Source organism: Chlamydotis macqueenii, chromosome 17, assembly GCF_036417535.1.
Source record: "Chlamydotis macqueenii isolate bChlMac1 chromosome 17, bChlMac1.mat, whole genome shotgun sequence".
In the NCBI taxonomy this organism is placed as follows: Eukaryota; Metazoa; Chordata; class Aves; order Otidiformes; family Otididae; genus Chlamydotis; species Chlamydotis macqueenii.
Window position 1 is genome coordinate 11,167,814 of NC_141572.1, and position 27,127 is coordinate 11,194,940.

General features: G+C 35.1%; 2 protein-coding genes across 5 annotated transcripts in view; one reads left to right on the forward strand and one right to left on the reverse strand.

The window, feature by feature from the left end:
• The first annotated feature begins 311 nt into the window (after positions 1-311).
• Positions 312-27,127, forward strand: part of RSPH14 (radial spoke head 14 homolog) — a 90,333-nt gene continuing 63,517 nt past the window's right edge. For 2 of the 3 annotated variants that reach the window (XR_015260427.1, XR_015260428.1), the window contains exons 1-3: positions 312-394; positions 752-1,201; positions 2,203-2,305. Coding sequence is in view for 1 of the 3 variants with exons in the window: in XM_086761515.1 (XP_086617641.1) it covers positions 2,296-2,305 (10 nt within the window). In the remaining 2 variants the exon portion in view is untranslated. Of the gene's footprint in view, positions 395-751; positions 1,202-2,202; positions 2,306-27,127 lie in introns of those variants that run through there. The other variant, XM_086761515.1, reaches the window with a different exon arrangement.
• GNAZ (G protein subunit alpha z) overlaps positions 9,169-27,127 on the reverse strand; it is a 62,746-nt gene continuing 44,787 nt past the window's right edge. For both annotated transcript variants that reach the window (XM_086761514.1, XM_086761513.1), the window contains one exon: positions 9,169-11,238. In XM_086761514.1, the coding sequence (XP_086617640.1) occupies positions 10,894-11,238 (345 nt within the window). In that variant the 3' untranslated portion in view covers positions 9,169-10,893. The remainder of the gene's footprint in view (positions 11,239-27,127) is intronic.

Genomic DNA, 27,127 nt, shown 5'->3' on the forward strand with positions numbered 1-27,127 from the left:
CCTCCACACCGCAATTCCATGGCGGCGCTTCCCCCCTTTCCTCACGCCCCCTTCCCTGAGGGGCTGCTCCTCAGCTCACCCGCCCGCGGCCCGTCCGATTCGCCAACTACGCCAGTGACGCTACTCTCGCAGCAGTCACCATCAAAGGCGGTATTTACGCTGCTGACGCAGGACGGGGCGCAGTATGCTTGGCTGCGTACTTTTTTTTCACGGAGAGCGGCGTACGCCAAGAGCTGGTTGCTGTGGCAACCAGAGCACGCGGGCTCGAAAGGCGGGAACTGTGCAGCGGGAACCGGGGACAGGCTGAGGCGGCCATATATTGGTGGGACAGGGCGCCTTTGATTATTTAGTCTATTTCTTTTCTTTTGAAGAGAGAAATGCAGTTGTTTAGCAGGTGCTTTAACTTTGCAGCTGTTTTTTTTCTTTTTTTTCTGTTGAGTAGTTTTCAATATTGAAGGCTTATGCTGACGGTTTATGCTGAGCCGTTTTCCTTACTGAGGGAAGGGGGAGGTCAGCCATCACCGATTCTTTCAAACGCTAACGGATTCTGAGGGCGGGTTTAAACTAGACCCCTTTTAAAAGAATGCTTTCTCGAAAAATAGCGTTTCATTTGAATTTCTTTTAGTATTATTTTGAGCCCCTTTACTAGTGTGGGACATACAGGACTACTTCACTTTAAACCTTTAAAAAACATTCCCTGCTTCACCTTGCAATTTTAAGCTTTCTCTCTTTTTTCTTTTTTTTTTTCCAGTGTTCAGTACAGAATTAAACCAGATCGGACAATTCAGCAGATGACCTGACATTAATGCTGATGATCATGAACCGCTGTAGCCTCTTCTTTCATAGCTTCCTAACAATGAATGTGTGCTAAAACTGCTCTCCTGGGACACTGAGCACTGCTTAAAGTTAGTTGTCTTTTTGGTACATTCTGTCCAGTGGCCAGGTACAGTTATTTTGGAGTATTTTTAGGGACAGGGAAAATCCTTCCCAGGAAAAATTGGGATGGCACATGCTCGTATCTCAGCCAGCCTCCCACCCGATATAGATCCCACAAAAGCTGCTATTGCGTTTGGAAAGAGGGCCCTTCCTAAACTGAATGAGGAGTTGCAGTCTCCTGAGCTGCTGACTCAGCAGCAGGCATTGATGGCACTCTGTGATCTGGTCCATGACCCAGAAAATGTCTACCAGGCAATAGAATTAGGTAAGTGATCTATTGTCACAGGCTTTGACACAGTGGGGGGAAGAGGGAGGGGAACCCCACACTTTACTTTTGTGCGCTACTTTTTTCCTCTCAATATCTTTGATGACACAAAATGGCCATGAAGATATTTGGGTTTTAATCTTTACTTGTTTTACCTTAAAAAGGTAAAGAATAGAATAATACCATATATATGACAGGTTTTTTAGGAGTAGTCTCACTTTAGGATTTATCAATGACTCACTAGAGATTTTATCATTCCCTAAATACAAAACTAGTGCAGAATTTTTTTTTTTGTTTATTCTGAATTTTAATTAATTCCTAACATAGGCTTAATTTTAAAAAAATTTAGCACTCTATTGTGTACCTACATAGCTCCTTATGTAACACAGAAGTAGTCTCAGGTTTGCTACTGCTTTTTTTCTCTATTTTCCTCCTTCATATTTTTTCTTCTTAAGAGATACTCATAATAATGTTCAAAATTTGTTAAATTATTTAATTAACAATAACTGCTGAAGTGATGCAAGATTGTTGCTTGCTTGTTTTGGGTTTTTTTTGGTCAGTGATATGTGTGTATACACATAATCATTTATTTCTACATGTGAAAAGTAGTGCTGTATGTTTTTACATAGCCCATGCTACACCTACAGAAACTTTAAAAAAAAAAAAATGAAGTCAATCCTGCAACACATGCTTTTCTGAAAACATCAATAGCACCACTGACTTGAGTTATTTTTAGAGTTATGTCACTTCATAAGTATTTGCAAGATTGGGATTTAACTTGATACAGAAGACAGAAGCTTGCTTGTAGCATGGCATTTTTGGCAGTAGGCATTGAAACTTTTAAAGGTACTTTTTGAGGTATGACAATGAGAGCTTCACCATCAGGACAATATGATCATTCTGATTGTTTGCACTTCAAATTGAGAAATAAAAATGAGTATTGCTATTTTAAATTAATGCTGAAGGTAAGAAATGTTAAAATGAACTATTGTGTCTCACAGGATTCTTGGATAACCTGAAGACTTTGCTGCTACATCATGACAGTACTGTCCGACAAAAAACAACAGAAATCCTCTATATAATGGCTATGCATAATGTTGGCAGGTAGGTGTAATTCCAGAGCTTACTGAATGGTACGGGAAGCAATAAAGATATTTCAGTGAGAAATAAGAACAGAATTTATAAGTTTTGGCAATGTAAATCAGAATATTTAAGATTAAGCATCTCACAAATATATATTAGTTTTATTATGCTTATTTAAAATCTGTCCTCCAATATTGTTTGTAGGCAAGGGTTGCTAAAAAACGAAGTACTTTCTGCCCTCGCTGAGCTCTTGGATGATCCAGTAGACATCTGTCGGAAGAACACGCATCAGATTTTTGAAATTATGGCAAAACTACCTGAAGGTAGGGATTTTTTCAGTGGTTAAGTAGGTGAATTTACCTGATTCCCTATGCAGTATCTTCCAGATTTATTTTGTTCCATTTTCCTTGAAAATCATATTTAAAACCAATATATTTTCTATTTTTCTTTAGTTAGTTTTCCTATAAAAATTTATTCTTTGAGTGCTATCAGAAAACTTTAAAAGGTACAACTGCCATCTTTTTTTTTTAATCGGTGGAGACAACTGTTTTCTAGAGCTGTTTTTGCACTTCTAAAAAGTTGCAAATTATGTAATAACTGTAAAAATACTTAGCCAAAATATAGTAAATGCTTTACATAGATAACAAGTGAATTGCCCTGTGTTAACATAATACATCTGCGAATAGTTCTTATGCAAGTTAAGGCTACCTACATTTTGTGGACTGTACACTTAAATTTGTATTTCAGAATCAGAAATTCACTTTGTCCTCTTCTATTCAAAATGATGATCAGCTGTTCATCGTGGTGCACTAATTTCACAGCACACAAAGTTTATAAGAAGTATTTCTGGTGTTAGGAGGTACAAATCTTGTGAAATTTGTTTTGTCTTCCCCACTCCTTGCAAGCACTGGGGTAGGAGATGAAAAATGAGCAAGTAAGGGCACCGTCCATTGCGCTGTGTATTCCACAGATTTCCTATTAGTGTGTCTTTGACCTTAGGCTCATAGGCACTGTTTCTTAAATGTAGATTTTGACATTGCTTTCAGGTGGTGAATTTAAAATTAAAAAACCAAACTTGGATATCCTGCAAGGAACAATGAAGAAGTTTGCTTTTTCTGCTATTTTATTCAGATACTGTTTGCTCTTAGATGAAATTGTTAAATGGACTTGGTAAGATATTAAGTTAAAAATGTGACAAATTACACCTAACTTCAGATGTCAAATTGATCTAGTCATCCTACACTCCCTGTATAGCAGGAGAAAAAGCAGTATCTCCAGGGGCAAAAAGTCTGACATACCATAGGAGCTTAGTTAGGAGCTTAGTTAGGAGTTCTGCTCTGGCGATGTCCATTTATCTCCAGCGAGATAAACAGAAGCTGAGTTGATTACATCAGTCAGGCATCTATGCTGCCTGTCTAAATGCTTCAGTCTAAATAGAGAAATTCAAGCTGAGAATTTGTCTTTGACTTGCCAGAAGAAGAGGTCATTGTACCTTTTACAGGCTTTCCTTATATTTCTTATGTAAATTTATACTTTTCTAAATCTTTTATACTGTAAGGGAATTTATGCCGGTTTGTTACTTTTATTTCCAGATTCTATGATTATAATTTCCATAGTTTTCTAATCTGAACAAGTATTAAACTTTACTCTTCCAGTTGATGAAAATTGTAATTTTAAAATTAAAATTTCAATCTATAGCAATTACCAATTAAAAAGCCATACTGTTTAAGTTTATGGGAAAGTATCTTGTCTGAGGAATTCTGTTACATTACAGGTGCTTAGAAAAGAATTAAATTAATGCTTAAAGCCTTGCTGAGTGAGTGCATATGAATTCTAAAAATAAAGATGTATTTTTACATGCATGCAACCCTTTTTAAAGTTCTAAATAATTGAATCCATAGGAAGGAATTAATATCGTGGGCTAAACAACTTCGTGAACATTACTACAGAAAATCAGATTTCCTGTCAATTTGATTTGACTAGTGGCTTTACAGATTTTTCAAATCAAATAAGATAGGGACTTGGCTTAAGAAAATTTTAACCTGTCTGACTGCCTTTGAAGAATTCTGTTCCTTACCTTTGTAGACAGATAGATACCATCCTGTGAGTAATAGAAACTTAACAGAAGTAGATAAATGTTACCAGATTTTTGCAGATCACTGTTAATCATTAACCATTCATCCATACTGGCTAAGGCCGCCTTCTTAGACCTTTTGGAACTGTGTAATTCAGTATTAAGCCTTGCTGTTCAGTCCCTGCTGTACTGAATTTTATTATTAACTTGAACCTTCAAATGTGGGTAGATCTCTAGCAGACTAATGCAGGACCTTACCACTCGTCTCATTTTGCTGATGGAGTTTTCAGGTGTGTGCATGATGCACAACTTAAGTTTACTGGAAAAGTTTCAGTTTAAACAGGGAAACTGCCTCAGGGTTTGGTGGCTCCTGTACATAGCATTTTAGATATGAATTTGAGACTTACAGATGTAAACTACAACTAATGTTACATGTAAACAACTGTCTGCTTTTAGGTTCTATCTCCCAAAGCTCAGAGCATTTATTAAGTAGGTTGAAGTTTAGCTATGTAAGAAGAAAACAGTCAATGGAGGATGAATAAAAGTTCTAGGAGTAAAAAAGCAATTTAAAAAACAACAACAAAAAAAAGTTATCTGAGTGGCCCTGAGAGGAAGTGAGGGCTTTTTTTTTTTTCCCCATTTTTGCAGTTAGATGCTTTCTAAAAAGCAGGGGCTAGAAGCATTTTATTAGAACCATCATTTCCATTTAGAGACTTACTGTAGCAATAAACAACATTAGCTGTTGGTGGTGCCAAAACATAAAATGTTCCTTATTAAGAATTCTACATAAATATATATATACATATTTATATATATACAATGTATATGTATAAATATATATACATTGCCCAAAACAGAGGATAAGTAATGGTACACCATATTGCCAGTCAGGTCTACTTCCATTGTTTCATCTTTGTCCCTGCAGGCATCTGAATATATCATCTTAGGTCAGGAACCACTGATGGGAACTGTCACAACTGTAAAACCAGTTTGGTGATAATCAGGAAGTGTGAGAGTACATAATACAAGAAGAAATCAAGTTGCTTTCTGGAGTGGAAGGATTATCCAATCCCTGCTGAGCTGAGAACTCAGCTTTTGCTGAGAGCCAGCTGCAGCAGTGTTTCTCCTCAAAACCTTGCCTTTGATTCAAGGCAAAGGATTCACAGAAGCTCTAAAGCGAGCAGAAGCCTCTGCCAGAAAATTACCACCTTCCAAATCATGTTACAGTCCCAGCTTAGTGAAAGTTGCCTATATTTACAAGAAAGACTACAATTCTCTGAGTGGCAGTTGCTTTTCAGTGAGGCTTCTCTTGAGCCAAGACTGATACCTGTTTCTTCATTTTACCTCTCCCACTTCAGGTACTGGTGGTAGATAAGAATCAGGGTTTCCAAATCAAACTATCTTTAACATCAAGACTTGTTTCAAGGAATGGTTCTGGCATTTTTTCTCCAAAAAGCAGAAAAGGGTAATTAGTAGTATGCAAAGAGATCATTTAAAGAATTGTAAAATTGATTATTTGTATAAATTCTGTGCATCAGTGCCTTCATTGCAAATTCATTTCAAATGTAAGTAAGGAGAGTTACTTTACTGGAAACCTGATATTTATGTCTGGTTTGACTAAATTTTTTCTCTTCCATGAAAACGTCTCTCTGAGTTATTACTCTTGGAGGAAAAAGGTATTGTTCTGAGTCATAGATTCTTTTTATTTAGGTAAAAATATAATATATACATATAAATGTATATGCCTGTGTTTAAGGATTGGAAGATAACTCCTTGAGCAGAACAGTGTTATTGTAGAATGCACTCACATACAGATGGCACAAGAAACTGTCTTATCTGCCTCTCTGCATTTACTTCTACACTTCACATCCAGTAATGAGACAAGATGTACCTTGTAATCAGCTGGAGGAATTGAGCAACTAATATACTATTCCCCAGCTAGAATTCTGATGTTTTCTACAGCAGAGGTAATTCACAGGGCCAGTAAAGCAATATGTTCCACACTAGACAAGAGGAAGATAAGCTGTACATGCATTTGGCATGAAGTGTTTTATGGATATTTAATCCTTTTAGACAAAGACTGAGGAGGTTTAGATGAGGCAATGGATTTTTAAGTTTGCCAGAACCTCTATTTGGGAAGACTGCAAGAGATACTATTTCTTCTACTTTACTGACTCGCAGTCTCTCCACTATTCCACTCTTGGAAAACCATAACCAATCTGATCTGTGGATAAGGACTGTTTAATAATACCTTTATTCTTTGAAACTTGTTTTGCTGTATGGAGTGCAAAAGATAAAAGGACAGATGGCATTCTTATTGCAGCAGATGGAACATCTCTTCTATGAATGTCATTGTTGCCCAGGTGAAGTGAAATACCAGCTGTATTAATGCATTTTTTTCAGGTGGCAGTGCACTGCATCACTGATAAACCTGAGAACTGTGAAAATAGATGCAAATTTAATTGCACGATTTATCCAGGTGGATGACTAAGAGTCAAGGGATTTCATTTCAGCATCTGTCTTTAGCCCAGACTTTTTAGTTTTAACTTCCCTGTGCCTCAGTTTCCTTACACAATTAGAAAATAGAATTATTTTACTCCTGTGTAAAACATAATTTATTTACAAATCTTGAATTCTTCAGATAGAAAACAGAGTAACCATGAATTACTCAGAATACCAAGATAAAAAACATCAGAGGAATTCAATTATTAGAGAGTTAATAGCGAGGAATTGCTATTCCGAGAACATGATTATGTGAATTGATTATTTAAACTTAATTATTTACTGCTTTATTGCTCCCTATGCCTATGCTTTTTGTAAGCTAAGTAGGAACACATGGCAGTGCTCCAATTTCTTTTCTCCTTCCCAAGGAGAAATGTATCTGTCTTTAGAAATACCTTTAGGCCTTTGCTAAAATTCTAGGTTTTCCACTTTTATTCTAGGTTGCCTATAATACTTATGTTGGAAGGACCTTCTTAGTTGAATAAAGATTTATTTTTTTAACCTACTCATAATACATTACATTTTTTAAATGTGAGCCTCTTGCTCTTCTCATAATTGACTACACTTTTTTTTTCCTAGTTTTCAGTTTCCCTACCCAGCTTTCTTACTTTGAAGCTATGCTGTAATGAATGCCAGTGTTTCCTTGTCACATCTTTCACTAGTCTGAAATGGGCACAGTACCATGAAAGCTAGAGGTGGAGGAGGCATACCATCTACTAGTCCATTCATTGGAAGAGAAAGCCCTGACTCATTTTATACCTTTTCTGCAATTTAGCTGGCTAATAATAGGCTATTTTGCTAGAGAAAGCAATTTAGACTAGAAACACTGTGCCATTTTTCAAGTAAATGGTAGCACTTTAATGGTAAACAAAGTTGGGAGGATCCTGTAGTAGCTCTATGGACTGTACTACCAAATATAGCTTTTAGTACACTCACCAGGTCAAGCAGCTTCACTGCAAGTATCACAAGCAGGCAGTAGCATCTTCTCATTACAAGATTTAAATACTCCCTGTGTGGCAGGACAAACCTTTTATACCTTCAAGGTGCAGCCTCATTGGCTCTTTTGCCTCTGTCCTTCAGGTGTAACAGTTAACAGTGCATGCTTAAAGGAGCCCTGTGTCTTCAGTACAAGGATAAAATACCTCAATTCAACATTAGACACATTTTTCTCCATTATTGATTATGTCTCAACTGAAGAGTTGTGAAAATCCTAACGCGTGACTTGAGCCTCTGAGAATATTTTTTGTTATAACTGCATTCTCTAGCAAGGTTGAAAATTATTATTGCTTGAATCACTGCCTTAAAGATTATTGTAGTTCTCTTAGCAGTCCCAGCTCATCATTAGCTTAAGTCTCCAAGTCACTTAGAAAAATCCTAGCTTGAAATTAGATATCCTCAAACAGGTCAAAGAAGGATTCTTAAACATAAGTTGAGAAAGATAATGTATTTTTGATGCATTTTATAGAAATGCTAAGAAGCAATAAAGGAATGAAACTATTCAAGCACTATCAAATATTTTCAGCTGGTCTCAGAAATGATTTGTGGAATGAAGGGTTCTAAGTCAAATTCTGTTTAAACTTCAGAGATATTATTTATCTAGCATCCTCTAACAAGTGATTTTTTCTGAGTTTATGCTGTTTGTACAAGAGTTGCACCTTTTCTTAATGTATATCCAGACTTCTAAAAATTTCAGTTAGAGGATGTTCTGGAAGAACCTTGCTATAGCCTGAATGGTTGGAATTTTCAAGAAAACTTTAATGAAAAACCATCAATAAGACTTATGCTGACAGATTACCTTATATGGTCACTTAAAATTAGATTTCTCTTAAAGCCAAATTTTTCACAAGCATGAGCTAGACAGAATTTTGTATTGATTTGCAAGACTTGCCGAGAGCTCAGTAGTACCAAAATGTGAACATATTTTTCAGATTTTTTTTAATCTTTAAATGCAGGTTTAGGAGACCAACTTCAGGCATTATTCAAAAATTTATGTATGTGCTTATACCTAGATTGTATTTGCTACTAACCATCTCCCCCAAAAATATAATAACATGAATTCAGAACTTGAAAAGATATTAAATGGGAATCCATGCCTTAAATGTTACTGAGTTGCTCAATATAATTGCTTAAGATTGAAATTGCTGAATGTTGGTCAATAAACTGAGGAAAAAGATCTGGAGAGAAAAAACAAAACAAAACAAAACAAAACATCAGCAGTCTGTCATAAAGGAAAGAAAACTTCACAAATATTATCCAGTTAAGTAACTGTCATAACACTCATTAATGAACACACTATAGACACGTTCAGTATCACCTGAATTATTTATTTTTTTAAGTGGACAGTTTAAATGTTGATGTTGTTAACCATTTTGTTTTAAATTTCTTAGAGCCCTTGGCTGAGATTTCTTGCACTAATCATAGTACATGGGGGAACAAAAGTAGAAGGTTATTTTCCAGTGTGCATGTGTGTCTGTGTCTCTGTGTATGTATGTGCTTTACAATTATCAAACATATATTTACACACCAACTTTACACTGAAGTCTTTAAGAAGTCTTTTCTATGGCAGGGGAAAGAATCAACTGACCAAAGACTTAGGTCTCTATGATCCATTTGAGATTTTCCAGTATAGTCCCACAGAGCTTCTTATGCATTCAGACATTTGCCGGAATGTTACTCCATCCAGTAGTGTTTCTTTATGAGATGAAACCTGGAGCTGAGGAATGCATCTCTTCAGTTTCCTTAACTTCACTAAACTGTAAATAATTTAAATTATTAAATTGAAATATCAAGACATTTAGTTATTGTTCATATCGCTCATCTTTAACCTTCTAATAATACATCACATTTTAAAAATAATTTAAAAACCAACAAAAAAAAAAAGACTTTGGAGGCTATATACTACACAATCTCCATGGCTCCTGCTTCTTGGGAAATCTGCTAAAATATTACAATTCCCAGAATGTACTTGGAGCAGTGGAACACAATTGTCCGTTGGCAAATTTCACATTCAGCAATCCAGACACTACAACAATAATTTTAAAAATTGCCTTGTGATTTTTTAATCTGTATTAAAAAAAGGAACATTAACCTACTTCTTAAATATAGTTTGTTTTTTGTGAAACACCACAAGATTTGGCAAAAAAAGATGTAAAAGAAGACTGTTTTGATGTATAAAACTCCTTATCAGTAGAAGAAACACTGACCTTAATTTGGCCTATTCATAGATTAATTTCATGTAGTTTTGCTGCATATTTGAAGCCTTAAAGAGCAGAAAGAGCTGCTAGTCAGTTTGGAAATCACAGAACAGTTGCGCACCAACAATTCCTTTAACAGGCAAGATGTCCATGAGAAACAGTAAAGTAAAGCAGAAGTGTGTACATAGTATATGCTGTGAGTCATGTGCATACATGATGTATGTGTACATACTGTTTGGCTGTGTGTACCAATACTGTGGGTGTGTGCCCATTCTCTATAACTTTAAGTAGTATTTTGCTTAAACTCCCCTGTTCTGTAGCTTCTGGTTTGAACTAGCTTTTCTTCCCAACACAACCATTCTGCTCCACACCCTGCAAACAAGTTCATCTGTCACTAACCAGCTTTATATGTTCACGTCAGTAAAATTTTAGGAGAACTGGATGAAGAATTATTTCTTACACAGAACATGATAACACTCCCACTGCAGGAAATGGATTGAAACAAATGGAATAAAAGTGCAGTGACTGTGGTGAAAACATCTCCACAGTTAGGCCTTAATCTCTTTTTTTTTATTTTTTTGTTTGGGTTTTTTGATTTGTTGGAGGTTTTTTCTCTGTGTGTGTGTGGTTTTTTGGAGAGGTTTTCACTCTCCGGAATGTATATTTGTGAAAAATAATATAGTGGGTTAAGGGGGCATAAGAGGAACTGCGTACATACGTCAGATTTCCCCTTTTCTCTCCTTGGGCTACTAAGCATTGCCCCATTTTTTTCCACTAGAAGTGGAAGCAGTTAGCCCCTTTTTTATCACTTCAGGAAAACAGACTAAGCCCAAGGATTCTTAGCAGAGGCCAATATATTTGAGATTGTTCTGAATGATGACATCTGTCACTGCATCAAAGACAAATTGGATGTTACTGGTATCAGTGGCGCAGGTGAAGTGTGAGTAGATCTCCTTGGTCTCCTTGTTGCGGTTCAAGTCCTCAAACTGGCGTTGGATGTAGACTGCTGCCTCCTCATAAGTGTTTTGGCCTTTGTATTCAGGAAAGCAGACTGTTAAGGGGATGCGTCGGATTTTTTCTGCCAGCAGATCTTTCTTATTCAAGAAAAGGATGAGGGAAGTGTTGATAAACCAATTGTTGTTGCAAATGGAATCAAAGAGACGCAAACTTTCTGCCATTCGACTCTGTAGGAGAAGAAACAACAGGGTTAACAATAATGTTTCAGCATAGCTGTGGAAAGGACACAAAATACATTATTATGTCTATCAATGAGCAAAATCTGCTTTTAGAAACAATTTTTGTTTTATTTGGTGACTGTCCATCTTACTTGACCATGAAATTTAAAGGATCCTAATTCACTTATTTTGATACAATACATTTCACCACAGACTACCTCTTCCTTTATTTTTTAAAATTTCTGGCAACTATGGAGGAAAGTCTAAAACTGAAGACTTAGAAACAATAGGTGTAACTTGGGAAAATATGGTTGTGTTTAAACTTAGGTTAGTGCTATAAACAAATTCTTTAAATAAAAGAGATGAGTAATTTATAAGGATTTCACATTACAGAAACATTCTACTGTTAAAGTTTTTTTTTAAAAAGATGGAACTACTACAGCACAACTGTAACAGTGCATCATTAGATGTGTAGTTCAGCACACCATACATACTAAGAATTTTTTCATTGTCTTACTTCTCCCCATTGTATAATGGCAAGCTTGAAAGAATACACAAGAACCATATTATACTATGGTGGGTGAACTTGTATACGTATAGGTGAAAGCTGAGTTTAGCCAGGCATGCTTAACATCTTTCTGTATGCTGCCCTGAGCTTTTGTGACACACACACTCATGATGCAGCTGGAGCTGTCCATTGTACCAAGGACTCTTGAAAGGCTGAGTTTATTGATCGGTTTACACCTATACATACGTGTAAACAAATGTAATATTTTGCCTAGAAAAAAAGTTATAGATTATTAAAATAAATATCACTCAAGTATTGTCAAAATTACATACAGAAAATATCTTAATCAGGCATTTTTGCTAAGGTCAATGTTGTGTAGCATGTTACAACTTTGATTTTTATTTGTTAGGTTTCATTGGCACATCAGCATTATCATTATCTGACTAACTTTAGTCAGATATTTGTCTAATATGAAAAATTTTGAAGGTACACACTCATATTTTCTATTTAAAGGAAAACACCTCTTTTAACCAATTTGTCCTATTCATATTTAAAGAATGTTGATAAGCATGGCATTTTACAATTAAGCAACAAAGTTTCATTCCAATCTTTTTCAATACCCAGCAATAATTTTTATTAATAAAACTATAATTCTTGAATAAGTAGACCTTTATTCTGTCCAACTTCAGCTGCGTTCCTGTTCAATTATATATGAGTGAAAATTTGGAATTTTTTTTCTGTACAACAAGTGTATTAGGAAAAAAGTGTAGACACAAAAACTCATAAAACAAGGTACATTTAAAAAACCTGGAAATTATATAGATTCTGAAGATTTCATAGACTGAGACAGAGGTAACATAGGCTGAAAATCTGAATTGTTGCAGTGATGTCTGTTTAATTTCTTTAATATGTTTTTAACTAGAAGAGTCTTTTCTCTGCGTGTCAGTTACTCTCTTCTTAAATTAACATCAACTAATTTTTCTACTTGGTGATAATACTGTCTGATATTTTGACCTCTGTGGGCCAGTTTCAGACTGGATTCCAAAGCCTCTTTCATCTTCAGACACCCCCAAAACAATTTTTGCAATTTCTGACCATCTTTAAAATCTCAGAACACTCTAAGGCATATCTCCTTCTTGTAGACCTGATCCAAGGCATAGCTCTCAAAATAATTTCAAGTAGGTAAACCAATATGATGTTAATCACAGCATGAAATTCAGTATTCCTACTTGCATGTCCAGATGAATTGATTTTGTATGGGAAACATTTCTGTAAAGCTTTTAGCTCTTACCCAAATGACAGGCCTACAGTTAATATTTAGCCTACAGCTAAAATATTAGCGATTGTTCCTTCTCACTTTTTCCGTTCAGGCTTTATACTGATGAAAACATTGTTGTGAGGAATCATGGTTTTATTCCTGTTTTATCTTTAACAGTCCTTCCCTCTGTTTTGAGATAAGACCAAGATTAATTGCACTCTGGTCACAAGATGCAAAGAATTCTGGTACAGTCAGCTCTGTAAAGTCTGCTTGCTGATAAACCGTGGATAAAATAGGAAGAAAGCTTTTCATATACAGCAAACAATCTTAACTTCCTTAAAAACAATAAACAAGCAAAATACCTATGGAAATTTTTTCCATGTTAGGTTTCCATAAAGAGATGCATATATTCAGACAATTATTCTTTAAACTAATGTGTACAAAAGCTGTACAAAACCTGTTCAGATCGCTGTTTCACGTATTTGTGGAGTCTGGGTTTTTTTAACTCAATGTATCTTTCATCATTTTTCTTTCCCTTCAGACAAAGTGAATTTGCAATACTGTCCTGCTAAATTACGAAAATAAATCCTGTTCTGTTTAGAGTATATCTTACTTTCAGTATTCTCAGATCCTGAGATTGCATAAGATTTAATATAATTTCTTCATCTTAGTCCATATAGCAAATTTAATTAAGATTAGGCATTATTGATCAGCATAGGGCATGATGGAAGGGAGGAGTATTGTGAATGATGGGCATCATTAATGATATCTCAGGATACAGTTCCAAATCCTTCAAGTCTGTTATCTTTAGTCTCACTTTGTATCAAAGTCACATAGAGGATAGTTTCATAATATGTACAGATCATGAATTCAGTGACTTCAGAGGAGTCATCAGAGGAAAAGCAACTTTCTGTTTGTAAACTTTTTATATAGTGGCATGCCCTGCCATCTGAAAGTAAGAGCAGCTAATTTGATCTTTTTTTCTTTCAATAAGAGAAAATTAATACTGAAAACGTCTGGTAAAACTCCTGGAGGTTACTGATACCTGATTTCCCAGTGCTTCCAAAAGGTGTAATGAATCAATTTATATAGAACTTGTATTTTTTCAAAGCAGCATCATTTCTTGAAGAAAGCCTGGAATCAACTGAAGCCTAACAGTTTTAGTATGGTCCAAAGTATTTTGGATTGGCAGGAACAGAAGACTGTAAGGTTCCTCAAGGGATCATATATACTATATGTCATTCCTAACATTTTTAAACTATTCTTAAAGTCCTTTTCACAGAACCTTTCCATTCCCACCTGTTGACTGATCTTCCAGCAAGTAAAAACACATTAGTCAAAAGCTACTAATTAGTATACACTGATCAATATTATCTTCTTCGGGAAGATACTTTAGCTGATTCATCAAGGCACAGAAACAGTCTTAACTTTTTTTTTTTTTCCCCATAAGACTGTTCAATTGGTGACTGACAGACACATTTCAGCCCACAGAATGTTTTAGTGTGGCCACTTTTAAAACATTTATCATGCACCTGCCTGTGTCCTGTTATATATGCCCAGATCTTGGCATTAGTTCTGGAAGCTTCTGTTAGACCTGTCTGATTCCACAGTGATGCAACTTGTTTTCAGAAATACCTCCCGTAACAAAAAAAAAACAAAAGAAAGGTTCATTTGACTTTTTGCATTTATACCAAACATACTAGCTACTGAGAGGAAAAATTAACTCCATCCTTGCCAAAACCAGGACAACCTGAGAGAAAATACTAGCATTCTTCCCAACTGAAGGAAAAAAAAAATCTTTTTGATGGATTTTTATACTCTGTATTCTTTTATCATACGTATACAAAGAACATAAATTTTGCAAAAGTTCACAATGCTATTTAGAGAGTACATTCATCTGTCTTTGTGTCTATTTTGATTTATTTCCTGCAAAGAGATTGAATAGGGCAGACTGGAAAACAGATATGTGTTTTATCATTCTGTATAAACATTTTATGTCAGATGTATTGGTCAAGTACATTTAAAGAATCTGTGTTTTCTTTTTTTTATAATTCAATAACAGAAAGCAGTAAAAATAAGTCAGCAGAGATGACACACAGAATTCTTTGTGGAACTGCACTGTGCATCAAGTAATATATTCCTTCTACCAAAGACAAATGCCATAGCACACAGTGGCAGTGTTCTTCCAGCACCAACAAGTACGGTACTTTGGATGTTTGCTTACTTTGGGTAGTGATTCTATAACCGCTATGAGACTTCAGTAATTTCTGACATTCCCACCTATTCTTCTGCAATAATTGAATCACGGGTTTTCTTCTTATGTTAACCTGTAGTGAATTTACTGTTTCAAAGAGTATTTCCCATGCATTTCCCATATAAATTATTCTGCAAGTATTGCACCATGCCTTTGTATATGCAATATTTTAGGTTTCTAAAAACCTTATACGTACATCATCAGTCACCTCGGTGGTCCAGAGTAAGTGAACAGAAGGGATTTGGGATATTTTAAAAAGAGTATCTTTTGTTTACAAGTTTATTTACAAATATGTATGTGTTCTATTTGGCTTTAGTTCAGAGGGGATGAAAATCATTAGAGTCTGGATATTTTTGTTGTTGTTTGACTGTGAAATATTCTAGCAAGTTTTCCTGTTTGGAAAGTGGAGGTGAGATTATGATATTTGTTTTTAATAGAAGTAACAGTATTTTGGGCCTAGTTCTCCTGAAATGTATACCAGTTGTGTCTAGTGCACCTCCCTTGACTTCATTAGAATCACTCCATATTTCAGCTGGTGAGATGAAGAGAGAAGAATCATTCACTGTATATTAAACAAAAAGTAATATGAAAATATAATTTATTTTAAAATTACTTTTTATTTGGTTTTATTAGGGAGAATGAAAATATATTTTATTGTTATTACTTCAAAGGAAATCTCATCATTATTGTTACACTAAAACAGTATCCTGAAAAAATTACCCCTTAAAAATGCATATTTGCTGAAATATGAGCAGATTGTTTTACCTAAATTTTTGAAATTACCTCTTAACACCTCATTTTATTTGTGTTACTATTCCTTTTCATTTGCTATGTATTGACTTGGTCAGAATCACATCCTCTGTTCTCAGAGTTCCAACCATGTTGAAATCTAACTCACAAGTCTCCTAAGGCATACCGAAATATAAGCAAAATTACATAGTCCCTATATTTGGGGGTTTTTTGTTTACTTCTTCCTTTGTAAAAGTGGGGTCATCCGACTTTTGAGCCTACTTATATACCAACAGATTTATAGGTGTAAGAACATGGCTTTAAAAATCTGTTTGAGGGTTTATTTTTTATTTTCACAATGCAAATCCTGACACAACAGATAATCTCCTAAAAAAACAATAGGTCTTTTTCCAAATAATAATCCTCTTCTTTCCTTCCCTGAATTTTTTAGCCCATAATAAAAACATCCAAGAAATGTTTAGCTAGTTGAAATGCTTTTGCTGCTAATTGTCTGGGGAAAAGTGTTTTAGAGCTAATATAGGTTTTTGGCCAACTCTCAGAACATTCATGCCAAGAGGATATTGCAATTTAAGAGGTTTGTGTTTATTACTGTATTTTCTAGTGAATCATAATACTGTCCCTCTACTACCAAATCCTCAGTTGGAGTCCGTGGTCCAAGGACAAAATCAGAGAGTTAAAACCCATCCATAAATTGTGAAATGTAATGAACACATACAAGTGGACTGACAGTTTTAAATTAATGTAAACTTGGCGATCTGTTACATGATGTAAAACTAAACTGTTGTAGCTGACAACAATGTAGTTCTTCAATGTAACATAATTATTATAGTACTGGTGGGTATTTGAAAGTTACAAAAACCTTAACTAAACTAAACAGATTTTATTTTAGCTAAAACGTTAGTTCAGCAGGAATGAATTCCAACAAAGATGCAGGCTATATCACACCAGTGCAAGACTATGTTGCATGGTATAAATGCATGATATGAAATCATTTGGGAAATGAACCCCCAAAATCCATTTAATAATTTAACTATCATAGTAAAAGTAGGTAAATGTATCACTAGACAATGAGGAAATGTATCAGAAAATAAAATCCAAGTCTTCAAATAACAGTAAGATAGCATGCATGTAATTAATAAAACTTTAGGGAAAGAGAAACAGGCAGTACCTACTTCCATATTAAAAGAAAAAAAAATAATTTAAGTTATTCTGAATTTTTTTTTTTTACCTGATGAAGGCTGACACTGAAACTGAGCCTAAGGATTCATGATGTATCCACTTATATACTCCTATCCTAACACAACAGGCTCATTTCTGGTTTTGTCAATATTGTAAAACTACTGTACATATTATAGAGGAAGTGAACTTGAGAGGGTTATGGCTTATTATAATTTAAAAAAATAGAATAAGTGACTGTACAACTCCCAAAGGAGTTATAAAAAATTTCTATTAAAATGAAGGAAAAATAACAGTAGGAAAAGGCATTCTTCTTCTCTGCTGTGTCTTTTCCAGTTCAGGAATCCTAAGTGGGGTAGCTAGCCAGGTGGTTAGAAAAAATGTACTGCTGTAATTTCATAATTATACACAAGCTGGGGTATACGCAAGATAATGCCAGTGCCTTATCCAGATGGCCTTGTTGGGGGCTAATTGCAAATTCTTCTCTGAGCATGAGAACAAGGAATTGGTTGCTTAAGGGAAAGAACATGCTAAGGAACAGATGGCTGGTTCTGTTCTTCCAATAATACGCAAACATACAAACATCCCTGGTTATCCTCTGGAACAGTAGAGGTGTGCTTAACAGCAAAGAGCTGCAGAACAACTAAGTGTTTTCAAAAGGGAAGACCCTGTTATCAAGATAGCAAGTAATTAGAAAAATCGCTTGGTAAATAGAGCCAAATCAGAATGTAGTACTCCTCACAGCGACCTTAAAGCTTTCCGGTCGCAGTTGGGAGACCTTTAAACTTAAAAATGAAAAATTATGAAGAGAGAAATTATCACAGATAAGGGACTTAACTGACATTTGTAAGAACTAAGAACGTTATCTTTCAATCATTATTTCTCTTTCCTTATTATTTTAATACTGGTTGGCATTTGGGGATTGTCAAAATCTTAACTAAATAAAATTTATCTTGTGTAAACCGTAAACAATGATGAATGAAATTAGTGCAGAAATGGTAATGTTCACTTTCCAGAAAAGATGGAAAATCTTTAAATCAGTAAATCTTGGAAGAACCAGTGGAAGCTGTTACTACTTTCCTGTTGAGGCTTTTCATTGCAATAATGGCTGGCATTTAGCATGAGCAGGTAGCTATGAGCTATTTCACAAATGTTTAGAGACCCACAACTTAAGACCTTCTAAAGAAAGCAGATGAAGCTAAAGTATTTGAAGAAGAGGTGGCGGGGGTAAAAAGGTAATTGGATCCACAGGATGTAAACATTGTTTTTTCCTTGAAGTTACTATACAAAAAAATTGAATCAGTTCTGTAATAATGACAGTCTACAAAATAAATCGAAGGAAATACCATTGCCCAAGACAGTCCTAGTCAAACCAATTCAGGAATTCAAACTATGTTTGAATAAATGTATAATGGAAGGCAGAGGGAAAGCAGAAGAATTTTGCAGAAAAAAAAAATACAGATGATGCAGAAAGCAAGAGATAGCCTGGATAAATATAAAGAGAGACTTTTTTTCTTGTAAAAAAGTGTAAATTGAGTGCTAGTTGAAAGGTCCTTCCTGTCTAGCAGTTAGGCAGTCCTGATTGAGTGCTGGATAAGAGAGACTTGATTTAAAAAGACTGTTGTATTATTCATCTTTTGTTCAAAGAAAGAAGATTTGTACAAGAATGCATAGGATCAGGTGGCTGTGGGTCTAAATGGGGAAAGATTACGATAATTTCATGAGTTACAAGAAATAATTACTTTCATCTAAAAATCAAAAAGAAACTAACTATCTGTTGGAGAGAAGTAAATAATCCAATTCACTCTATCTATCTCTCAAATAAAGAAATTAAGTAACTCACTGAGATAGGATTAAACTCGGATAAAACACTCTACCTGTGTTGTCCTGTATATATCTGTTTCTAGCCTTAGCATCTCCCAGAAGGGACAGGATAGCCCACAGGGGTTTAACGAGACAGAATTGTTTCGCCTTTCCAAGCCCTTTCTTTCCAATCCTAGGATCCCAAAGTTTTCCTGGAAAATGTTAGGAGTTCTAAAACGTCAAAATTAGAAACAGTAACATAGAAGAGTATGTCCCGTTGTGAATTCACTAAGAAGTATTCTTAAGTCACTTAGTAGCTTAACTTATTCTACAAGCAGACAATCTCATTATCCCAGAAGTAATATGTTACGTTAATCTGAAACCACTGTAGGAATTCTTGACCAGTTATGTGCTACACAAAACTGGAAGGAGATCAGGATGACTAGAAGCAGCTACGTCAATATAGCACCTGTCATATGGATATATACGTGCATCTATTTCTGTCCTTCCTACCAAAATTCCTTTCAGTGTCCTGCACGTATCAGAGGAGTGTGAAGTGCAGAAAGATGGAAAACTAACAGAGCATGTTATGTATATACGTATACTGTATGTCTCTGCAATAAAGGGAAATTGAAAGGGATGGTAACAGAAGGTTTTATATTAGAGGAAACTTGTATCTCTTCTATGAAATAAGCATAGGCTGAGAAATATGAATGTTATGAAGGGGAGCTCTGAAGAAATCCAATGTGATTTTGAATAGGAAGAGATGTATTTATATGATGGGGGGCGGAGGGGAAAGCATTGTGAAACACTTGTTTCACAAGTTTTTTTAAAACAGATTCATCCTCAACTCAGGGAAAATTATACTAGCAAATAAAATTTGTAACCTAACAAATTAATTCCACATTATTTTAAAGATAATATGTAATTGTTTGCACTTAAAGTTTGTACATGAAAATGTAGAACAGGTAGAGGAGGCAGTAGTCAATATTTAATACCTCTTTTTCAGAAAAGAAAGGGAAAATAAGCCTGACAAAGTGGTACTGCAGCATACTGTCTCCTTTGATTTCCTGTGGAGCATTACTACTGCCTTTACAAAAAATTCTGCAGATGATAACTGAATCTGGCGCTATGAATGAGAGTTACATAGGGACCTTAAGTCTTGGCTATTGTATAGGATGACAATGAAATCACTATAAATATTTTATCACATATGACCTCTGTAACTGAAAAAAGAACCGTAGTGTTACTAAGGCTTACTGTGAACTAGACTAGACAAAGCAGATTTAATTGCAAGTATTACTTTATCATTTCTCTTTGAAAATTGATCCCCGCAACTTTTTAGGTGTGTACTCAAACAAGAAGTCATGTCTGTAGGAATACACGATAAGCATCGTTATGTAGTAGTTACATATGGATGCCAATGGCAGACTGGGGTAAACCACTCTTTAATACCATCTATCAAAACTGTTTTCTATTCCTAGATCAGGAACAACACAGATTTGTTAATCCTAGTAAGCCTGACACCAAGCTATGATTATACTAAGCAGAGTGCCGGAGCTGAGAAATAAGTTTGATTAAATTTCCTGACAGAAGAATTAGATTTTGAGCCAGGGGATTTCCCAGCAAAGGAACAGGACAAACTGGTGCTTCTGCTAGGTCTAATAAACTAGAGGGAACTTAAAGACAGGATGTGTAGAAAACTCTTGGAAGAACAGAGGAAAAGGTTACTGAGTTCAAGGATCAGAAAGAGTAGGGCACTTCATCATTTAATAGAAATGCTAGAAGATCCAGATAAAGGCTACTCCAGAATGTCTGGCCAAGGTATTAAAGGCTGTTCCAGAACATAAAAGGGGGCAGAATAAATGTGGAGAAATACAAGTAGATCGAGTTACTGCTTGTGACCTTCTAAACAAACTGAAGTACAAGAAAATTATACGCAGAAGTTATAAAATGTGCATGTGGTAGGTACTATATTTATGACTTTTCATAAGAGAATTACAAGTCCAGAGGAAAGTTCTAGAAAAAAGTATGTTCAGGAGAATAGAAATATGGGGCAGTCAATATTGACCATGTGCCTGACAGAACAGCAACATAAGCCAGCCTTTCTGGGAAGGAGTAATAAGGATAGATTGGTGAAAGAAATGCTATTGCAGCTGACACAGGCCAGAAGAAACTTGAATGGGCCAACATATTAAAACCTACACATTACATAGGTAGTGTCCAGCCAAGGTAGAGCTACTAGGGCTGTAGTAAAAGTACACAAGAGAAATAGTATAATGGAATATACCTTTTTTCACAGGCCTTCATTTAATCATTAAAGTGGACAGGTGGGTTTTTTTTTTTTCTTCTTAAAGGTAAATTTGCTATGCTTGCTTTGGAGGTGGGTTGTTTTTTTTTTAGCATTGTACATTATTCCAAGCAAACTGCATATTTCTGGAGCTTAGGAAAAAAAAAATAGTTTAAAAATGTTTTCTTGTTAAAATCATATTCATTTAAAATCTCACAGTTCTTGAAGATACATCCAAAGCGGCATGAACATCCACATTTAATTGTAAATATCTGGATGTTTTACCCTTCAATTGAGTATGGTAATTGAGGCCAGCTTTTTGTTCCTGGTAACATATTTCAATTTATTTCAATGCTTACTTATTGTTTCCAAGTGAGGTGAGGTTTTGTTTTTCTTTCAGGCCTTTAGATTATTTGCTTAGTTCAAGGGCAAAAGGATCATTTCAAATACGTATTCACCATATCTGAAATGTTGCATAGTTTTACATATAAAGCAGTCCAGGAGTTTAGCTGTCCGCATTTGAGACCTTTAAGCTTAATATCAGCCTCCTGCGTCCAGGCAATAAGTAACTTAACTTTGCATCGACCTACAAGGAGAGGCTGAGGGAACTGGACTTGTTTGGGCTGGCAAAGAGGAGGCTGAAGAGTGATCTAATAACAGCTTCAATTACTTGAAGAATAGTTACAAAGAGGATGACGCTAAATGCTTCCCAGCAGTATCACAGGAAAGAGTACATGGCAATGAACACTAATTGCAGCTTGTGAGGTTCAGATTAGATGTCAGGAAAAAAAAAAATTCACTAAAAGACTAGCACAGCACTGGAAAAATTTGCCTAGAAATTTTGTCAAATCTCCTTCCGTAGAGGTTTTCCTCACTCAACTAGATAAAGCCATAGCTGGCCTGATTTACTGTTGGCAATAGTCCAACTTCAGCTGGGCTGACAGGATAAGTCACCTTCAAAGATCACATCCAGCCTACATTTCTAATCCCAAGAATTGTAAAAACATATTTGTAGTTGAATCCATAAGTTGAGAAGTCAATTTTATGCATGTAGTTCTGAGCAGATCTCAAACTTTTCATGCCAAACAGGCAAATTCAAGCATGAGGGGTATCCCTTTGATGGAAATGTTTATACTACACCATCACTATCCTGTTGGTGAAACAGGATGAAAAGGAAGTAGTCACAGAATACAGTTGTGGCCTTTGTGGAATACTGATTTTTTTATTGTTTTCTGTTTTTTCAAGCTCTCTGTACCTTAGAGTAGCCCCTAAGCTAATAAAATACTGTAAAAATTTGCATTATAATGAGAATATACAAGTAAAAAGAAATATGTTTATTCACTGTTGCAGACTATTGACCAAGCTACCTTTTGTATGGTTTACGCATAACCCAATCTCTGACTGATAGATTATGTGTAAAGAAACAGTGCTTTTCACTGCACTTTTTTCAAAGTGTGTTTTTTCCTAATACATCGGGGGCAGGGAAGGGTGTTAATGCAGTGAATATTGGTTCCTGTCACCCAGACAACTGTTTGGCTACTACTCAAGTAAGCAGGTTTTCATTTCAACACAATCAAGCCCAGCTTTAACACTGGGCTCTCTCAATATTTCTGAAAGCTAATACCTATAAGTAAGATGAAGCATCATTTGTAACTGTAAGTAGAATGAGAAACCATAGAAAAAAACCAGCAAGAATTATCACAAGTATGGAATGACTTTCACGTGAAAAAGGATAAACAAACTAGTTCTCTAGCTAGCTGAGAGAGAACACAGTAGAGCTCATAAAATCATGAATGGTATGGTGAATAGTGAATGATTTTTGCACCATTTTTTACAATGCAAGAAGAAACATCAAATTCAGTTATCTGACAGCAGACAAGTATTCCTTCCATGCAACGCCTAATTAAATGTAAAATTCTGTCATGAGGTGTTAGAGAATAATAATAATAGTAAAAGTGTAACCAGGCTGAAAAAGCAATTAAGTTAAAAGGGCACTTAAACAGAAAAGTGTTGATACAATTCTTGGTTCAGTTATCTGTTAGGGTATATTACAGGAAGTATCACTGTATGCTTGATCTGTTCCTGTATTCTTTTCTAAATATCCACTGTTGCGCACAGTTGGATGCAAACTACTGCAGATATTTGCTGTGACCTAGTACAACTGGTTTGTATGTTATTGGCTGTCAGAACAGCTCATCCTTTTTGTGACACCAGCTGTTTCGTTCCCTGTTTGTGAAAACTTCTCCTTTACATAATCCATGTGAAAATGCTACAGTTCCTAGACAATTTTACCTTTCCCATTAGTATTGTCCATTTTTTTTTTAAAAAAGATTTTGTTTTACAAACTTCACCATCATTTGAAGAAGTGAGTCTTTCGCACCGAAAAGCTAGGCAAAAGGTCTTGGAACTAGAAGTACTGACCTTACTAATTCGCATTGTCAGACACTGGAGTATAAGAATGACAGAAGGATAATAATATTTTAGGAAGAAAGGGAGGAAGGGTTTCATTCTTCAGTAGTATCTGACAATAAAAACAGCCTATTATACAATTAAAAGGTAAATACTGCAGGAAAATGCAAAGCAACATCAAATAGAGGGTCTAAATCTGGGTGTGATCTTGGCCTTTTTTGCATAAGCTGAGAGGAGTACTGCGGAGTACAAAAGCAGCATATTTAGGAGCATGTCTTCACTTTCAATAAATTCTTCTGGTTTTAAGCAGCATTGCTGGAATTTAGATCAAATCAGTTTCAAGAGGTTGTTTCCATGAAGTTATTTTAGAGTAATTGGAGAAGAATGAAAGGAAAGAAATGGTGATGTATTCTGAAAAAAAATGCCTTTCCCATATTTATAATGAAAGTTCTAGTTTGATGGGCTGCAGACAAAAAAGTAAAAATTACTTTGGTTGATCAAGACTGAATTTAAATATTTTTTTTCCTGATCTCTACTGCTGCAGAGCTAAGCTCTCCCAGTGTCTCAGCCCTTACTTTAAGCAATTTTTATATGTGGGTGGATGCTCACTTAGCAGAGGGTTAGCTATGCCACCGTCTCGGTTATCAGGCCATCTCCCTTCTTTTGACGATATTTAATTATATGCTTTACCAAATTCAACTGAAATGAGCAACTAAGTAATCATACCGACACATCTTCATTTTTTTTCACCTGGTGAAAGGGAGAGATTCACTATTGCCATCTGTCCAAACAGATTTTGAGTCTGTAAAATAGGTGGAGCCTCCATCAATAAAAGGGAAGGGTTGAATAAGTCCATTTTAGTTTACAATTACACTGCTGTAAATTTAGAATATTTCTAGTGATGTTACTGGAGCACTGCAGAACTGAAACCATCAGAGCACGGCTCTGTATTGCACCAACAAACTGCTTAAGAATCACACTGTTTTTTCCAGGTGAGAAAATTCAGATTTTTTCAGCTACAGTCACCATAATTAATACTATAAGCATATTAGAAAGAAAAATAAAAGTTTAAAGAATATGACATAATAGTAAAGAAATTATATAAAAAGTTTCTTCAAGAAATTGAAATATTTTTTAAATTAACTTTTTTAGACATCCAGAACATTACACACACCATTTTCGTTAGAAAATTTCTTGTAACAAGTCTTCATATCAAAAATGTAAGTTTACAGTTATGTTAGAAGTCCACTCTATGTTCAACAACTTTCATCTTTCAATCCCAATTAGCACAAAAATCTGCACTAGATTTCTGCTTTTAACATTGACTTAAAATTAAACAGTGAATCAAGGTCAAGTTTCATCTTCAGTGTTGCCAGATTTTTTCATCACAGAGTATGAAATGAACGCCTCAGGAACTAGTGACACCACAAAATATAAATATACAGAAATACACAATATGCTATGAAGAAAGAATGAAACAAAATTAATTCTATGTGGCATATATCACTGATATTTCTTAAGGTACTTCTAAAAATAATTACAATGTCAGTAAGAACCTATTTTACAGGAACTTACTCTAGAATATAACACAAAAAGGATCTAAACTGGAAGAACATCAAAATTGCAAACTTAAATGATCAAGTGTCAAATGCTGAAATCATAGTTGCCTATATGGTGTTACTCATGTAAATCTCATGGTATATGAACACAGTTCTTTTCTTCATTGAACCCTGTTTCATTCATCTTGCAACATGGACAATATTATGTGTTAGTCAATATATTTCTTTATTGTCACAACTCAGTTTATAGACTTAAGCTTTACTCTAAACTTACTATTTATGAGCTGCTCAAAAGACAGAATTACTAGTTTCTTCTCAGGCTTATAATTATCGTATCTGAATTTTTCATTGCCTACCTTTGTTTTCACAGCATGTTGTCAGATCAAGAGGTACTACTAAAAGCAACTTATAAATAGGGAATGGTACAATCTATACAATGAGAAAGAACCCTATAATTCTAGACACCCAGCCTTATTTTCTAGAACCTAATTTTTCAGCACATACATTTATTTATTTATTTAACAAAATTTGATAGGTTTTTCAAGCTATCATTAATATCTGGTGTAGCTCTGAGTAATCAGGCCTACTACAAATCAAATCACAGGATCTCAAATTAGGTCTCTCTGAGAAAAGTAAGGAATAATGTGGGATTACCTATGGAAGCTTTCATTTAAGAAACTGATTTGGAACCAAAAAGGAACATGGACCTATGCTAGGATCTAGTACAGTTATTCAGAGCAGCATTCAACAGCTTTAGCCATAGGAAGTTTCTCTGTTTTCCTATAATCCTATGTTCCATTCATTTCACATTTTTCTCCCTCTGCAACAGATGATGGCAGTGTTCCTACAGTTGACAGTTTTATTTATCACATAAGCTCTCATTAATCTTGCAAAAACTATTCTATTCATTGAATGAGGCCGAAAACCCAAGGAAAAAAAAATCACTATGAACCCTGAATCAAAATATACAGAAACAAGATTTTCAAAATAAAGTTACACCAACAGTATCCTCCCATTTACTAACTCCTGATTATTTGATTTCACCAGATCGCTTAAACTCTATTCCACCTTATCCTCCACTGCTTCACAATCTAGACTTACTCCCAACCTTCTCATTCTTCCAGTGCAGTTTCCTCTTCAGACTTGTACATTCCAGATAAGAAACAATGCTTATATAATTTTGTAACATTAGAGGTTGATAAGATCTCCCTAATGATGCTCTATACCTTTCAGATTAGCATAGGAATTTGCACAATTCAAATTAATTCAAACTTGCAAAGGAGTGAAAAAAAACATATGTGAGACAAAGGCCATTCCAAATAATAAAGAGATCTTGTTAAAACTATCAGGTTTTTATTATTTTTCTTTTTTTTAATAATGAGTGAAATTTTTTTTTCCTTGCAAATTGATAACTTAAAAAAAGAAATTATCATACATTATACCGTTTGCAGAAAGGCAGAATTAGTTTCTTCTCTGTCCAGCTTTCTTGTCTCTAAACTGGTACAATAGGACTCCTCAGTCATTTGGGGGGGGGGGGTGTGTATGCATATCTGCATCTGATAAAGGATCTTTCTAAATTGATCCTACTGTACTACTTTAAAACTCCTTCTCTCTTACACTGGGAAGAGTTCTGTGGTGCTTTATGCTAATCCTAGAATTCGCAGTGCTAGAAGATAAGGCTGTTCCTTTTGCACGTTCATTCCCAAATTTTATCATCCATTATATATGTGAATTTTATGTAGTCTGAATAGTTTTTTTCCTAAACTAGGATGTCTGAGTATACCACATTACTTATTTTTCTTTGCCATCTAATAATTCAAACTGAAATTGATAACTCATACCAAGAGGGATGTCAGATACTCTAAGACTGAGTTACACACAGTGAGGGCCT